Source organism: Scyliorhinus canicula, chromosome 1 (assembly GCF_902713615.1).
Source record: "Scyliorhinus canicula chromosome 1, sScyCan1.1, whole genome shotgun sequence".
NCBI classification, from domain to species: Eukaryota; Metazoa; Chordata; class Chondrichthyes; order Carcharhiniformes; family Scyliorhinidae; genus Scyliorhinus; species Scyliorhinus canicula.
In genome coordinates, this window is record NC_052146.1 from 269,623,700 (window position 1) to 269,641,966 (window position 18,267).

Here is an 18,267-nt window from a genome sequence, read left to right on the forward strand (position 1 = left end):
TACCTCAAGAGAAAATACCATCCATACCACCAGATCGATTGTGACTTCTGGTCAATCCGCTGAAGCCGAGGTTGCCGAAGAATCCTTCTGCAAAAGAGAATGTAACTCCTTCCAGGGTAGAGATATCCACTGAAGAACCCGAGAGTACTTCTAAGGTCATCGAACAATCAAGCCCCTGAAGTGCGTAGGCAACCAGTGCAGAATAGACGCCCGCCAGATTGTCTTTCCAATTAGCTGTATTACACCTGTGTAATGATTTAATGCCTGCCTCTTGTATACATGTCTTAATGACTATGTAAAATATTATAGTTATGTGTTGTGTTGGACCTCAGAAGTAATGGGGAAGGGATGTTATATTTGTGGGTTGTTGTGTTGTTGACTAGTCATTTTTAAGAGTCTGTCACTGATAGTCGGTGGCCTCATCGGCTACCTTGCGGGCTTTCCCTCAGTCTGGATCAAACCATTGTACAGTCCACAACCATCTAATAAACCCTCTGTTGATTATTGAGTTTACTCCCAAATGCATTCCTTTCTTTTACCCCGCATGTACCATACACAAACTTCTTCCCAGTATTTTTGCTGGCATTCACCTTTTACAGGCGCCTTTCATTGTTGATCTTTGTCTATTATCAGAAACCAGCACGCAGTCTGTCGTCATCAAATCTAATCCCAGCATTGCCAGATCATGTACAGCAAAAGATGAGGAGGCCGGTTTGACGTTTGTTCTTGTGTTTAACGGGGAGAGGGTGGTGGTGGTGGCGCGGCTTTTTTATTTATCTGGCCGGATGCGATAAGGTCCACTCACTGTCACCCACAGCTGATGGTTGTCAATTTAAAATCAGTCTGTGATGGAAGTAGCAGCGTGGCACTGCCCCCCGGAGGGATGGAAAACATCCTCATCTCTGATGGGCAATTACCTCCCACCGCCCCCACCTCCTGCAACATAACCCTGCCCCCAGTCAGTTTAATATGGCTCTGTGGCACTGGCACAAGCGCTGACGTGTGAGCAACGCAGGGAAAAATGTAAACGAGACTCGTCTCCCGTTAATCTCTTGAGGTATAAATAGAGAGGCGCAGGTCGGCAGACAGGGTGACAGAGAGTCGGTCTTCCCTGGCGTGGCGTCTCCTCAGAGCAATCCCGGGCAGCATGGAGTACGCCAAACAGATAGTCACTCCAGACATGAACGGCGTGTGCTGCGCCAAGAACTTTGTGGCCAGCTGCTTCGAGGGCTTTGGCGACCAGGCTTTCGAGCCGAAGAAAGTGACGGTGCAGTGGAAGGAGGAGAAGGCGCCAAGCGGAGCGGACGCACTGGCTGCGCTGGAGGGAGCCTACACCAGCATCCTGAGGGGGCTCGGGGAGAACCCCGAGAGGCAGGGGCTGCTGAAGACCCCCAGGAGAGCCGCCAAAGCCATGCAGTTCTTCACCAAAGGTTATCAGGACAGCATTCCCGGTAAAAAAAAACAATTCCTTTTCAATCTATTCGATTGCACCTGCTGGCTTTCTATGTTGCATTTTGTGAAGCGCAGTTTAATCAACTCGAAAGCGTGGTTGTCGTTCACTCCATGGCGCACGTCACTTAACCTGTGGAGAAATGAATACAACCGAGTTGGCGCGCGATTTTTTTTAAAGCGTATCTTCACTCACAAACACCGCCCTGACTGTCAATCGAGCATCTAAGGAGCCAGCAGCAACTGGTTTGATGCAGATTGAAAGGGGCGAGTTGGAAGATCCATTCCGTCTGATATTTGTGAGGACTGACAGCAGTGTGAGTAAACTCCCGAGGATCAGGTAGAAGGATGGTGGTGGCCATATAAGTTGTCGCCCATTCATATGACCTAATTGTTGACTCTGGTCACACCCACAGCTGCCTGTATATGTGTTTTTTTTTTAGCACAGATTGGCAAGGGCAATGGAAGAAGAACCTTTGGTGGGATTCACCATTCCCAGAAGCTGATACCGTGATCGGGTGGAGTCGGAGCATCCATCCCGGTGCCGAAATTGGGGGCGGTGCCAGGGTTCTATCCTCCACCCCCTCCAAACTGGTGTCATTGCGTTGCGTGCCACATGCCATTGGAACGGCATTGGCGCATCACCTGAAGGCCCAAGTTTCCGACCAAGTGGGAAGTGGGAGCCCTATGGTATCAGCAGTTGGGAACCTGGTGTGCCAGCTGCGGTTTGTGGCTAGTGCCGCCACAGTCAGCTGGGAGATGTGCTGGCTGGCTGGGGGGGGGGGGGGGCGGGGGCATCTGCGAGGAATGGAGGGATTGGTAGGGAGTGGCACACTATTTGGTAGGACGGGCCCGCGCACGACAGGCGCCATGTTTTGCAGCGCGACTGCAGCAGGTCTTCGGCTTGCACATGCATGGCCGTGGACCCGGCCATTCTCCAGCCATTTATATCATGGGCGCCGGGTGTTTTACTCGGCGGTGCTGCTAGCCCCTCACCGGTCACAGGATCGTTGAGGGTTTGGTGCCGATTCTGGTGTCGTAAAATGCCACAGTTCCCACGCTGGCATCGGCACTGTGGTGATCCACTGTGTAATTGTGTGTGTGCTTGTATTAGGGGATGTACAGCAGTACCTGTACTACAGGTTCGCCGGTAGCCCCTGCCGACTAACTCCGCCCACAAGGAGCCGTATAAATATGCATGAGTTCTCCTGAGCAGTCATTCTACCAGCTGCAGTCGGAGGATAAACATCTAACTGTAATAACGCCTCTATTGTACCCTTTCGAGTCTTTAGTACGATTGATAGCGCATCAGGCACTTAGCCTCAAAAACGGTGAATCCAGCCCAGATGTCTGCTGCATGTAAAATGTTGTGGATTGCAGCTCCAAACCTGCGATTAGAGCTGAGGGAGCGCTGCACTACCTTCGAGGTACCTTCGTTTTCATTCAGTTTCTCTCATTTTAGTTGGAGTCGCCATCATGCCGGTGGGGTCTCTGTCTCCTCCTCATGTCAGTCACCCATTCTTCTTCTAATCCCGCAATGTTTAAGTCTCTCACCACCACATCAGCGCCGCAGTCCCAGTACTAAACATTGGGCCACATGTCGCCCTTGGTCCCCTTCATTTGCTCCACAAGAAGCACCAGCCTTGGGAAAAGAATAATGCCCAGAATCAGGCATTTAAGAAGGTGAAACAGCAGTTGTCATCTTTGGGTGTGCTGACGCATTTTCGACCCTTCAAAACCATATGTTACCTGCGATGCATCACCATATGGGATCGATGCAGTTTAGTGACTGGATGCAAACCGACTCTGTACTTGCCAAGTTGCAGCATCTGGTGCTATGTGATGACCAGCATTAATAATGATGAAGGAAGTTGAAGGCTTTCTCCTCCAAGTTCTCGGAGCGAACTGTGTAAGGTGGTACCCTCCTGTGGGGCACCATGGTTGTTGTTGTGGCAAAGTGCCAAACTATCGTGTTGATGGACCTTCACTCTACCTTGCTTTTGTGGAGATCTCATTTGATACCTCTAGAATGAACTTCTATCAGTTGCGAGAGAAAATCGCTGATCTCCCAATCTTTGTAGTATCATATGGTCCTGACTGTTTTGAGATCAAGAATGGAGTGAAACAGGGCTGTGTCTTCATGCCAATCTGTTTTGGCATCCTTTTTTCTGTCCTACTGACATATGCTTTCCCTGCTGACGTGGAAGGAATGTACTGGGCATGATCGGATGTGAGAGTCCTCAATCAATGAAGATTAAATGCCAAGGCAAAAGTGCAGCATATCCTGTTCAGAAAATATCTTGCACTAGCTGCCCAAAAAGAAGACCGATTCCAAAGATTCATGGATCGTCTGACCCATGCCTCTGACATGTTCTTCCTCAATATTGGTGTCAAGAAAATTGTAGTTAAGGGACAGGGTTATTTGTCAGCTGTGATTAACTATACACCACTCGACAGACAAGGTAGGTACATAATGGTGAGTGGGAAGCTGGAGGGGGTGCGGGTGGTACTTGTGAACATATATGCTCCGAGACAACATGGAATTTACGAGGCGGGTGTTAGATAAGATCCCAGACTTAGAGTCATATAACCTGATCATGGGAGGGGACTTCAACGCAGTCATTGATCCGGAATTGGACCAGTCAAAACCCAGGACAGGGAGGAGGCCGGCTGAGGCAAAGGAATTGAAGGGTTTTATGGAAAAGATGGGGGAGTAGACCCATGGAGGTTTGCACAGCCAAGGATGAAGGAGTCTTCCTTTTCTTCACATGTCCACAAGGTATACTCTTGCATCGACTTTTTTATTCTGAGCAGGGCGCTAATACCGAAGGTGGTGGATACTGAGTATTCGGCAATTGCAGTGTTGGATCATGCCCTGCACTGGGTGGATCCACGGGTTAGTGTGGAGAGAGGGCAATGCCCACTGTGGAGACTGGATATGGGGTTGCTAGCGGATGAGGGGGTCTGTGAGTGGGTTAACAAGTCCATCCAGAACTACCTGGAAACTAAGGATATGGGGGAGGTCTCTGCAGCCACGGTCTGGGAAGCTTTGAAGGCAGTAGTCAGAGGGGAATTAATCTCTTTACGGGCCCACAGAGAAAAGGTGGAACAGGCTGAGACGGATAGATTAGTAGAGGTGATACTCCAGGTGGACAGGAGATACTCGGAGGCCCCGGACACGGGGCTACTGAGAGAGTGGCGGAGGTTACAGGTGGAGTTTGAACTGTTGACCACAGGGAAAGCAGTGGAACAGTTGAGGAAGGCAAGGGGGCCAACCTATGAGTACGGGGAAAAAGGCATGCAGAATGTTGGTGCACCAGCTGAGGAAAAGAGAGGCGGCCAGGGAGATAGGTAAAGTAAAGAGTAGAGACGATATTACTGTCCTGGACCCAGCGGGGGTGAATGAGGTGTTTAAGGACATTTATAGTAAATTATATGAGGCAGAACTCCCGGCTGGCGTGGAGGGGATGACACAGTTTTTGGATCAGTTGAGGTTCCCGAGGGTGGAGGAGGACCTGGTGGAGGGGCTGGGAGCCCCAATTGAGATTGAGGAAATAATAAAGACTCTGGAGGGCATACAGTCGGCCAAGGCCCCGGGCCCGGTGGAATTCTCTAAGAGGTTTTCAGAGATATTGAGCCCACTGCTGGTGAGGACATTTAATGAAGCAAGAGAGAAGGGAGTCCTCACCCCAACAATGTCGCAGGCCCCGATTTCATTAATCTTAAAACAGGAGAAGGATCCGGAGCAATGCAGGTCATACAGGTCGATTTCTCTACTGAATGTGGATGCCAACCTGATGGCTAAGATACTGGCCACAAGGATAGAGGACTGTGTCCCGGGGCTGATAGGGGAAGACCAGATGGGATTTGTTCAGGGCAGGCAACCCAAGGCCAATGTTTGAAGGCTTCTAAATGTTATTATGATGCCCTCAGAAGGAGAAAAGAAAGAGGTGGTGGTAGCTATGGATGAGGAGAAGGCTTTTGATCGGGTCGAGTGGAATTACCTGTGGGAGGCGCTGGGAAGGTTTGGGTTTGGTGAGGGCTTTATTGACTGGCTGTGGTTGCTCTATCAGGCACCAGTAGCGAGTGTGAGTACAAACCGGATGAGGTCGGGGTATTTTGAACTACACCGCGGGATGAAGCAAGGGTGTCCCCTCTCCTTGTTACTGTTTGCTCTGGCCATAGAGCCATTTGCCATGGTGTTACGAGCCGCTAGGAACTGGAAAGGCCTAGTTTTGGTAGGGGGGGGGGATGCGGTGGAGCACTGGGTCTCGCTCTATATAGATGATCTGCTCTTGTACATTTCGGACCTGTTGGAGGGGATGGGGGAAGTAATGCGAATCTTGGGGGAATTTGGCAATTTTTCAGGGTATAAATTGAACATGGGGAGAAGCGAGATGTTTGCGATCCAGTCAAGACAGGAGAAGAGATTGGGAGAGCTGCCGCTTAGAATGGTAGCGAAGAGATTTCGAGATCTGGGAATCCAGGTGGCCCGGAAATGGGAGGCACTACACAAGTTAAACCTATCCCGGTTGGTGGAACAAATGAAAGGGGACTTGAAGAGATGGGACATGCTCCCACTGTCACTGGCGGGGAGGGTACGAACCGTGAAAATGACGGTCCTCCTCGGATTTCTGTTTGCTTTCAGTGCCTTCCCATCTTCATCCCAAAGGCCTTTTTCAAGCGGGTGAATCAGGTTATTTTGGGCTTTGTGTAGGCGAGTAAAACCCCGCGAGTTAAGAAAGTGTTGCTGGAGCGCAGTCGGGGGGAAGGTGGGTTGGTGCTGCTGAACTTTTGCAATTACTACCAGGCGGCTAATGTAGCCACGATCAGGAAGTTGGTAGTGGGGGAGAGGTCGGCATGCGAGAGGGTGGAGGCGGCGTCATGTAAAGACACCAGTCTGGGAGCATTGGTAATGGCACCTCTGCCGTTCTCGCTGGCCTCATCATAGAATTTACAGTGCAGAAGGAGGCCATTCGGCCCATCGAGTCTGCACCGGCTCTTGGAAAGAGCACCCTACCCAAGGTTCCCACCTCCACCCTATCCCCATAACCCAGCAACCCCACCCAACACTAAGGGCAACCTTGGACACTATGGGCAATTGATAATGGCCAATCCACCTAACCCACACATGTTTGGACTGTGGGAGGAAACCAGAGCACCCGGAGGAAACACACGCACACACGGGGAGAATGTGCAGACTCTGCACAGACAGTGACCCAAGCCGGGAATTGAACCTGGGACCCTGGAGCTGTGAAGCAATTGTGCTAACCACTATGCTACCGTGCTGCCCCAATACTCCACAAGTCTGGTGGTAGTGGTGGCCCTGAGGATCTGGGGGTAGTGGAGAAGATATAAGAGAGTAGAGGGAGCATCGATTTGGACCTCGATTTATAACAACCACAGGTTTGTATCAGGTAGGCTAGATGTCGGGTTCTGGAGTTGGCAGAGTGCAGGAATTAGAAGGATGGGGGATCTATTTATAGATGGGAGCTTTCCCAGCTTGAAAGCTTTGGAGGATAAATTTAAATTGCAAGCAGGGAATGGTTTCAGGTATTTGCAGGTGCGAGACTTCCTGAGAAAACAGGTGCCGGCCTTTCCGCTGCTGCCGCCATGGGGGATACAGGATAGAGTAGTTTCCAGTACCTGGGTGGGAGAGGGGAAGGTATCGGATATTTACCAGAAGCTTTCGGAGGCGGAGGAGCTCAAGGGCAAGTGGGAGGATGAGCTAGGAGGGGAGATAGAGGCGGGTCTGTGGGCGGATGCCCTAAGCAGGGTTAATAGCACCTCATCGTGCGTGAGGCTTAGCCTGATATATTTTAAGGTAGTCCACCGGGCACACATGATAGTGGCTCGGATGAGCAAGTTTTTTGTCAACATGTTCTGGGCCTGCCCGAAGCTTAGAGGGTTTTGGCAGGTGTTGCTGAGGCAATGTCTACGGTGATAAAAACACGGGTGGTGCCGAGTCCGGAGACAGCGATCTTTGGAGTGTCGGAAGATCCGGGAGTTCAGGGGGCGAAAGAGGCCGATGTTCTGGCCTTTGTCTCCCTGGAAGCCCGGAGACGGATCTTATTAATGTGGAGGGACTCGAAGCCCCTGAGTGTAGAGACTTGGGTTACTGACATGGCTGGGTTTCTCAGTCTTGAGTAAATAAAGTTTGCCTGAAGAGGGTCAATGTTAGGGTTCTCCCGGAGGTGACAGCCGTTCGTCGACTTTCTCGGGGAAAAAAATGTCAGCAGATGTGGTATTTCAAGGGTGGGGGGGGGGGGGGGGGGGGGGCGGGGGGGGGGGGGGGGGGGGGGGGGGGAAGGGTGGCAGAGCGGATTGTTGTTGTATGGTTGAGGTGTGTGAAGATTGGGCTGGGGGGGGGAAATGTTTATATTCCCATGTTGATGTCATTGTTTTTGTTACTGTTATAAAATTTTTCAAATACCTTAATAAAATATTATTTAAAAATACTATACATCACTCGTAGCAGTCAGCAAATTCTGCTACCTTGGACCTAAGGAAGGTGGAGTGTTGTTGGCCTTTAGGGGATTGGGGGCAGAGGTAGGGGATTGGGGGCATGTGTGAAGAGTGGGGGACTGAAATGATGCCAGGGAGACAGAGGTGGTTACTCACCCAAGCTTCTCTGAGGAGGTTGTTCACCTTCTTACAGCATTGCATGTCAGTCCTCCTGGAGAGGCTGGCAGCACTGACAGCCTCTGTCACCTCATAGAATCAGAGAATTTACAGTGGAGAATGAGGCCATTTGGCCCATCGAATCTGCACCGGCCCTTGGAAAGAGCACCCTACCTAAGCCCACACCTTTACCCTATCTCCACCAAACCTTTTTTGGAGACAAGGGGCAGTTTAGAATGGCCAATCCATCTAACCTGCACATCTTTGGATTGTGGGAGGTAACCAGAGCACCTGGAGGAAACCCACTCAGACATGGGTAGAAAGTGCAAACTCCGCACAGAAAGTGACCCAAGCTGGGAATTGAACCTGGGACCCTGGAGCTGTGAAGCAGCTGTGCAAACCACTGTGCTGCCGTGCCCACCTCTGTCTGGGGGTCTCTGCATAGGTATCATCCCAGGAGTTGTTGAGATTGGAGGGCTTGGGTCTCCACCACACCCTGGGGAAAAGGGTGCCCCTCCTCTCCTCAATGGTGTCCAGCATTCGGTCGATCTCTGACTCCAGGAACCTTGGAGCAGGTATTTTAGCAGCTATCACCTTGGCTGGGATGACAGTCTGTGCTGAATGCAGCGCTTGAAAGCTGTTCCAGCTTGTCAGGCTGTGAAGGAGAACCCCAACCCCAGTGAAAGGTGTTCCAGCTTGTCAGGCTGTGAAGGAGAATCCCGACCCCAGTGAAAGCTGTTCCAGCTTGTCAGGCTGTGGAGGAGAATCCCGACCCCAGTGAAAGCTGTTCCCGCTTGTCAGGCTGTGAAGGAGAATCCCGACCCCAGTGAAAGCTGTTCCAGCTTGTCAGGCTGTGAAGGAGAATCCCGACCCCAGTGAATCAGACGGCAGTAGGGAATTGTGCAGGCTGCACATGGACTGCGTGGTGGCCCATTTGCATGACATTAATTTCTCCTGGCATGCGCAGTTCCCGTGATTCTATACTGGAGGTAGCACTTCAGAATGGAGAATCCAGCCAGTTATAAATATTATAAACTCCCTCAACATAATTCCTGTGGCTTCCTGCTATTTTCCACCACCTGCGCTGATACAGCTGAATGTCGAACCCCCTTTTGCTGCTTCTTTGTTCATAGTGAAAGAAAAATAACAGCCTGGAAATTCCCTCAGGTGTTCGATATAATCCATGAGAATAGTTACTTTGCACACAGATTTGCATGGTGCAATTTCTTGTCTATTTCATCAAGCAAGCTGTCAAAGATGAGAGCATGATTACAATTGTGATTAGGTAATAGATGAAACTTGCAGGCAATGGTAATGGTAGCAGTCCTTAATGTACATGTATCAAATTCCCCTCTATATAACTTTAATGGAGGCATGAATCCATTTATTTTAAACAAGTCAATTCTTCAGTTGAAATAAATGTGATTATTTTCTACAGGTCCTGTATTGAGACGTTGAAATGTAACAGGTAATTTTCTGATGTTGCACTCCAAGTAAGGAGCCTCACCCACCTGAAGCACACATTCAGAGTTTAGGCACACAGTGTGGGGAGCGGGGGGGGCGGGAAACACAGACCATTCACCACACAAACCTGACTTTCCAGCATTTGCTCCTTGTAGGTGAATCTCCGATAGTGAGAACAATAATAATAATAACCTTTGTTGTCACAAGTAGACTTGCATTAACACTGCAATGAAGTTACTGTGAAAATTTCCTACTCGCCACACTCCGGCACCTGTTCGGCTACACTGAAGAACTGAAAACTAGCCTCCATATGTTTTTGGACCTCCAAAAATGCTTTATCTCCACAGCGACTATTGAAACTAATGGCAGCTTGCCTGTAGGACAGTGGTTAACACTGTTACTTCACAGCGCCAGGGTGCCATCTTCAGTTCCCTCTTGGGTCACTGTCTGTGCGGAATTTGCACGTTCTCCGCGTGTCTGCGTGGGTTTCCTCCGGGTGCTCCAGTTTCCTCCCACAAGGCCCGAAAGATGTGCTGTTAGGTGAATTGGACATTCTGAATTGTCCATCTGTGTACCCGAACAGGCGCCGGAGTGTGGCGACGAGGGGCTTTTCACAGTAACTTCATTGCAGTGTTATTGTAAACCTACTTGTAACAATACTAAAGATTATATTATATATCTTATGAATGATTAGTCTCACCGCATCACATAAGGAAGAGCGTCAGATCACTGATTCACAAACTAGGGAAGTACCTTTGTGTCGAAGACATGAGAACATTGACTGAAGGAAAGTTCATCTGTCTAAAGCACTGCTTAACCTACATTTCAACCCCAACAGTGATGTGATGTTAATAACAAGAATGGTGGAGGAGGACTATTAAAGAGACCTGATTTCAGCAACATTTATGTGGGAGACTGCATCCACAGCGACCCATTCACTCCTCATCTCAATAGATTGAGTCTTGCGCTTATATTAATTTACAATCTGCCTTGACAACCTGTCCAAAATGTTGATTCACTGAAACAAAAATTGGTTTTTAAAATGTCTGTGGCTTTTGAGCCAGTATGCAAGAACTCCTACAAAAATTAATGTCAGAAACTAATCTTCTAATTTTTATTCAGTTGCTTTGGGTATTGATTTCATGAATTTGTCACTCTGTAGAATAGCTTGAATTCATTCGCATTTGAGGGATAACTGGACCTAAGTATTTTTGCTAAATGATTTTTTGCCAAGACATAATATTAAATACATAAAAGTTGCTTTATTCATTTGACCCCTAGCCATTGTATGCAATGTGTGTATGATTAATATAAAAACAATCAACTGGAAGTGCAACATGTCACCGCTCCATCAAACTGAATATAGGCTCGACAGATGATTTCAGCAGCTTATGTTTGACGACAATACCTTTAAGCTTGAGCAGATTCCTAACTTGGTGATTAACAAATAAATCTACTTAAAATGATACTTAATCTCTCTGTATCAGCTGTTACAATACAAATAGGTAATTAAATCTACCACATAAAAGATGGGTATCAGACTTTTACATCACAACACACTTATCAGTCAAGCTGCATGAGGCAAATAATGACACCTTAAACTGGGCGATTTTGTGAGGGCCACGAAGAATCCAGCACGAATTGAAGGATAGAAAGAAATAACATTTATTCACAATTACATATATATATATATATATATATATATATAAATACACACACAACAGCAGCAGCATCAGCAACTCCCTTGCTGCTCACTCTCCTCTAGCTGGTTCCAAACTGGCCAGCTTTATTTATGTAGGGAATCTGCTAATGATTTCTCTCCCCCACCCCCGCCGCCTCATTGGGGAAGCTCACACTCTGAAAGGATTGTGGGATTGCCATTAGTCCCCAGCCAGTGGTAAGCAGGCAGGTGATAACATTCCCCCCCCCCCCCCCCAAAAGTCCAAGGAATCCACCGAAGACCCTGGCGAAGGAGGGCGTCGGACTCGTTTTGCCTCAGGCCGGACACCATTTGCACGAGGCGCTGGATCGGGAGGCGTGTAATGAGACGGAGAACGGCGCTTCCGTGATGAACGCCGTAACGTTTGTATTCCACGGCCCGTGGGCCTGAGGACTCCCCCTCGGAGGCGCCCTGTGTCTCCATCTCGGAGTCGGAGTCTACTGCCTCCGTCATCTTGGCATCTCTATTTCCACGCGATTCTGCAACGACCTGCGCAGGCTTTGAGTGTGGCACCCGAGAAAAACCATGTCCCTGCTGTTCTTGTGTGCGGCGTACTTTTGCGCCAATGTCCGGGAAAACCATGCTAAGGCGGGTGCGAAGTCTCCGACCCATTAGGAGTTCCGCGGGAGCTACACCAGTCACCGCATGGGGGGTGGTCCGATATGAAAACAGAAAATGAGCCAGTCTCGTGTCCATCGACCCGGGTTCTTTAGGCCTCGTTTGAATGTTTGCACTGCGCGTTCTGCCAACCCATTTGAAGCCTGGTGGTATGGGGCGGTGCGGATATGGCCGTTTACCTTCATGAACCTCGCAAACTCCTCACTTGTGAAAGGAGTGCCGTTGTCCGTGACCAGCACCTCGGGGAGGCCATGCGTACTGAAAGACAAATGCATGTTCTCGATTGTTGGGCAGGACGTTGTGCCTGCCATCTTATGCACCTCTAACCATTTAGACTGGGCATCGATTGGTAGAAGGAACATGGATCCTTGAAAAGGGCCGGCGATATCCGCATGCAAGCGCGCCCAAGGCCACCCATGCCATTCCCAGTGATGTAGGGTCATGGCCTGCGGAAGCTTCGGATGTTCCGAGCAAATGGAGCAGTTTTGGGCCACCTTCTCAATGTCAGTGTCGAGGCCTGGCCACCAGACATAACTCTGGGCTAACATTTTCATTTTGGTCACACCCGGATGCCCATTGTGCAAGTCTCTTAGTATCAGCTCCTGTCCTTTTTCCGGGACAATCACATGCGTCCCCCACAAGAGGATGCCGTCTTCCACGCTGAATTCGGACAGCTTGGAGGAAAATGCCCGCAACTCGCCTGGGAGCTGTCTATGCTGCCCACCATACAGGACTATGTGCCGAACCTTTGACAGGACTGGCTCCATCTGGGTCCACTCATGGATCTGTGATGCCGTGACGGGCAGGGCGTCCGTAAAATTTAGGGTTGCAACCACCTCATCCGGGCGTGGGGGTCAACATGGGGCCGGTCGATAAAGGCAATTGGCTCAGTGCGTTGGCATTCACTATCTGGGTTCCTGGTTTGTGCTCCAGAGAATACTCGTATGCAGTGAGCAACAAAGTCCAGCGCTGGATCCGTGCAGAAGCAATGGGCGGTATTGGCTTATCTTCTTGGAAAAGTCCCAGCAGAGGCTTATGATCAGTCACGATAGTGAAGTGGCAGCCATATACGTACTGGTGGAAGCATTTCACCGCAAAGACCACCGCCAGGCCCTCCTTCTCGATCTGCGTGTACTTCTTTTCCGCTGCAGTCAATGTGCGAGAGGCGAAAGCTGTCAGCCACTCGGCCCCGTTTTCCATCTTGTGAGACAGGACAGCCCCAATCCCATATGGGGATGCATCACATGTGATGAGCAAAGGCTTTCCAGGATCATAGTGGGTTAGTAACCCAGACAACGACAATTGTTGTTTTACTCGCCGGAAAGCGGTTTCTTGTGGCTGACTCCAAACCCAGGTGTGATTCTTCTTTTGCAGAAGGTGCAACAGAACTTCCCGTAATAGTTTACAAGGCCGAGAAACGAACGAAGATGCAAAGTGCCTGTCGGGGCGGGGGCCTGTTGAATTGCGCGCACCTTCTCTGCGACGGGGTGCAAACCTTCGCGGTCCACCCAATAACCTAGGTAGACTACTTCCTTCGCCTGAAAGACGCACTTCGTACAACGTAAATGGACTCCAGCCTCCGAAAAGCGTCTAAAGACAGCCTCCAAATTTTCCAAATGTTCCTGCTCCGAAGTCCCTCTAATCAAAACGTCGTCAAAGTAGACAGCGACACGCGGTAAACCTATCAAAATGCCCTCCATGACACGTTAAAAAATAGCGCAGGCAGAGGAGACCCCAAAGGGCAAACGTGTATATTCATACAGGCCCCAGTGTGTATTAATCGTTACATATGGCCGGGAGGCAGGGTCCAGCTCCAACTGTAGATAGGCGTGACCCATATCTAATTTTGTGAACGAGAGTCCGTCTGCAAGCTGCGCGTAGAGATCCTCTATGTGAGGCATTGGGTATCGGTCGAGTCGGGAAGCCGTATTCACTGAGTTTATAGTCGCCGCACAAGCGAACTATGGCATCTGGCTTCATAGATCTTTATAAAGCTCCTCAAATACTTCATTGATCTGCTCCAGGGCTATCACTAGCTTGCCCATCCAATCCTGTACCTGAACTATTCCCCTCGCAGCCACCTTCCCGTATTCGTTGCCCACCCCCTCATCCTTCTCAACTAGCGCACTGCTTTCCCTGTGCACAATTGGTCGAACCTCACCTGCAGCTCCTTCCTTTTGGCCAAGTGACCCGAGTCCAGGTCCCCTGCCTACCTCCCATCTACCTCTAAAATCTCCTCTATCACTTTTTGGTGTTCCTCCTTGTCCAACTTAACCTTGAACAAAATCACATTCCACCTCGCTACTGCCTTCCAAGCCTCCCAAGCCACCGACTGTGAGACATCCCCCGTGCAATTAATCCCACATGTTCCTCAATCACCTTCCCAATCTTATCACAAAAGCTCCAGTCCGCTGCAGACTTCCGGTGACGGCGGGCGGGAGGCAGCCGCGTGTTGGAGGGCTCCCGTTCGGGAACGGCGTTGTCGGGAGTTAACGCCCGGTCCTAGGGGCAGCGAAGGCAATAAATGTCAGGAGAAAGCACAGGGAAGGGATATGTCGAGGATCAGTAAAAAAAAAACGGCCGTGAAAACAGCTGAAAGTCCGTCAGGGAGTAGAAAGGTCACCGCGGGGTCGGTAAAGAAACTGGAGGCTGGAGCACCAGGGCAGGCCGCATTGCTTACGGCTAAAGAAATAACTACGGTGATGGCTGCGGAATTCGAAAGGCAGTTTACAAAATACATGGAGACAATGAGGAAGGAGATGAGGGAGGTTTTGAGTGTGCTGGTGGAGGAGGCAATTTCCCCCGGTGATGACAGCAGTGGTGAGCGCAGTGACGGAGGTGCGGGAGCAAGGGGAGGCGCTTTATCGGCGCAGGCTGGGAGGTCCGAAGGGCCAGTTCCTGTGCTGTAATTTTCTTTGTTCTGAAGGAAGCGGAGGAGACATAATTGCAGCACGGTGATCAACTTACCTCGATGGGGAAGGAGATGCGGAAGGTGATGGAGATTAACAAGGATCTGTGAGGAAAAATGGAAGACCTGGAAAATAGATCCAGGCGACAGAATTTGAGGATTGTGGGGCTGCCTGAAGGAGTTGAAGGGCTGGAGCCGACTGAGTATTTTGCCACGATGCTGGCGAAACTATTGGGGGAGGGGGAGGATCCCTCCCGATATGAACTGGATCGGGCTCATCGGCCATGGAGGCCTGTACCAAAGGCGAGTGAGCTGCCAAAGGTAGTGACTCTGTGCTTCCGTAGGTACAGTGTGAAGGAGAAGGTCCTATGCTGGGCCAAGCAGAAGCGGGTGGTGCAGTGGGCTGGAGCTGGTAGACGTGTATTCCAGGACTTTACGGTGGTGCTGGCGAGGAGGCGGGCTGCTTTCAACCAGGTGAAGAGGGCACTGTACATTAACAAGGTGCAGTGCGGCATTGTATATCCAGCGAAGCTGAGGGTGACTTACAAGCTCAAGGACTTTGGAACGGCGGAAGTAGCGGAGAAGTTTGCGAAGGCAGAAGGACTGTGGCAGAACTGAGAAATTGAGAAATGGCCATGCGCCGATGTAACCTCATGACTGTATTTTCTTCTTTATCTTTTTTTGTTTCACTGTGTGCAGGTGCACGGGCTAAAGGAGCCAATGTTGTATATATTTGGACAAGGGAAGTGATGGGACTTTCACTCGAAGTGAGGGCTCTTTGGGGGTGTAGGTGGATATGTGGGGTGTGTGTGCTAAAAGGGGATTTCTGGGCTTTCCTAGGGCCAGGCAAGGGGGAAAGGGACCCGGGCGGGGGCCTCCGCGCTGGCCGGTTTAAACCCGCCAGTGAACGGGAGTGAGGTGGGTGGAGGGGCTGCGGCCATCGGAGCCTAGCAGAACAGGGTCCGAGTGGTCTAGCCAGGTGGAAAGTTGGGGGGAAGGAACCGAGGTTGGGGGGAGGAGTTTTACAAGAGGCAGTGGGCGGGAGGAGTTGGAGGGGAGGGATGGGGAGGGGGTTTACAACTCTTGGGTATCATGTACGGTACTCTTTCAGAGGTTGGACGGCCTTGAGTGTGGGGGGGTGGGGAGAGTGGACTCTAGGGTGACCATGGGCGGTCCCGGACTCCTTTTTTCTTTTTCTCCTTTGTTTTTTGTTTCCACCGTGAGAGGGTTTATTTTATTGGATGCATATATTGACAGGTGGGCCATTGTTTGGGGTGGTGGGAAGATGGGATTGTTGTTATTGTTAAGGGGATTGATTTTGTATTTGTTACCATTTACTGTCTGTGGGTGGGGTGTAAATTTTGAAGGAAAATGTGAAAATGGAGAATAAAAAAATGCTCCAGTCCGTGAACAACTCCACGTCCATTCTCCACCCCAGCCTCCGGGCCATTCCCTTCTCCACAATCATATCCAATTAATGAGGAGCATAATCCAAAATAACAATTGCTGAGGACTGCGATCTCCTCATCCCAGCCAATAACACCTTCCCCACTGTGGGAGTCACCACTGTTGTATTATATTGTATATAGTGGTATTATGGTATGGTTCCTGTACTACAGGTAGGGGGGTAGAGCCCTGCCTGCTGGCTCCGCCCAGTAGGCAGAGTATAAATGTGTGTGCTCTCCGAACAGCAGTCATTTTGTCAGCTGCTGTAGGAGGCCACACATCTCTGTGTAATAAAGCCCCGATTACATTCTACTCTGTCATAATTGATAGTGCATCACCCACCATGAAAAAGTCTATCCTCGAGTTCACCTTGTGAACCAGGGAGAAAAACGAATACTCACGTTCCCCTCGGGTACAGGAACCTTCACAGGTGCACTCCTCCCATCTCCCTCATAAGCTCAGCCATGGCCTTCGGCACCCCCCTGCATCTCGTCACCGCAAAACCCCTCAATCTCTTCACCCGGCCCCTTAACCTGCTCACGTTCCTTGTGAAGATTCTGACCGGGGTGGAGTCTCATCCCCCCACCCCTCCTATCCACCTTCATCATAACCCTGGGATCTGCTGTTCAGGCCTGACCCGCCCCATCCCTTTGTTACCGTCGAACCCCTCCCCCCTCCCAGAATCCTCCCATCCACTTCCTCTTGCAAACACCTCTCCCAGCGAGCGGGGCCGAGACCTGTTCCCCTTCGGTTCCTGCACCATACTCCAATACGACCCCCACTATCAACTCATGGGGATCTGGGAAGGCACCCAGCACCCTCTTCACAAACCCCGTATCATCCCAGTTGGAGCCATATACGTGCGCCAGTGCCACCAACCTCTCCTCTACCTGCCCCATCCCTTTGTTACAGTCGAACCTCTCCCTCTTCCCAGAATTCTCCCATTCACTTCCTCTTGCAAACGCTTCTCCCAGTATCAACCCCCCACCTTTCACACCTCCCAGCCCCATCAAAACCTGTTCGACCAGGTTCCAAGGACCGCAACTCCTCACCCCACAACACTCCTGCTCACTAGCCAACCTTCACTTGCTAGTGAGGAGGCCCCAGCCCAGGCCGCCTCCTCCTAATCCCCTTCCCCATGACCCAGCCCCTGAAAACAAAGACAAAGAAACAAAACCAGCGCAACAACAGCGGCCCAGAAAACTGCCATTAACTCCAAAGCCCAATCTAATTGTAATCAACTGTAAACTGTAACAAAGGTAAACTACCCTTCCCGTTCAACCAACCCAAACACCCAATTATTTTCACTACAAATACAGAACCGCAAACAACCTAAAAAGAGAGATAAAGGGTAAGCACAGTTCCCATTCCCTCAGTCCAAGACCCAATCTCAGTTCCATCTCTCATTTCTGTTCCAGTCCTTCAGCCTTCACAAACACCTCTGCCGCCTCCACCGTCTTGAAGTAGATGTCCCTCGAATTGGGGGTCAGCCTCAGCTTCACTGGGAAGACCACGGCGAACCTCACACTGTTATTGTAGAGTGCTGCCTTCACCCGTCCGAAGGCCACCTGCTTTCTCGCCAACTCCATCGCCAAGTCTTCGTATATCCAAAAGTAACGCCTTCCAACTTCACCTCAAGTCTTTGCTTTGCCCAACTCAGGACCTTCTTCATGAAACATAAGGAAGCAAATTCTAACTGCCCTCGCTGGCTCATTTGCATTCGGCTTGGGCCTGAGCGACTAATGGGTCCTGTCCAGCTCATACCAGGAGGGCTCTTCACCCATGCCCCCCCCCCCCCCCCCCCCCCCCCCCCTCCCGAACAGCTCTGCCAACATCTTTGCGAAGTACTCATTCGGCCTCTGATCTTTCACCCCTACAGGCAGGCCTACAATTCGTAAGTTCTATGTCCTCGAGCTGTTCTCCAGGTCCTCCACCTTGGCTCTGAGCCCTTTGTTAACATCCGCCACCCTCTGCAGCTCCTCACCCATAGTGGTAAACTGGTCTCTGTGCCACGACAGAGCCTCCTCCACCCCCGTCTTAT

General features: G+C 50.5%; 1 protein-coding gene across 1 annotated transcript in view; it reads left to right on the forward strand.

The window, feature by feature from the left end:
• The first annotated feature begins 790 nt into the window (after positions 1-790).
• The window catches only part of gch2 (GTP cyclohydrolase 2), a 54,372-nt gene continuing 36,895 nt past the window's right edge, over positions 791-18,267 (forward strand). The window contains exon 1 of the mRNA XM_038813110.1: positions 791-1,451. Coding sequence (XP_038669038.1) covers positions 1,148-1,451 — 304 coding nt within the window. The 5' untranslated portion in view covers positions 791-1,147. The remainder of the gene's footprint in view (positions 1,452-18,267) is intronic.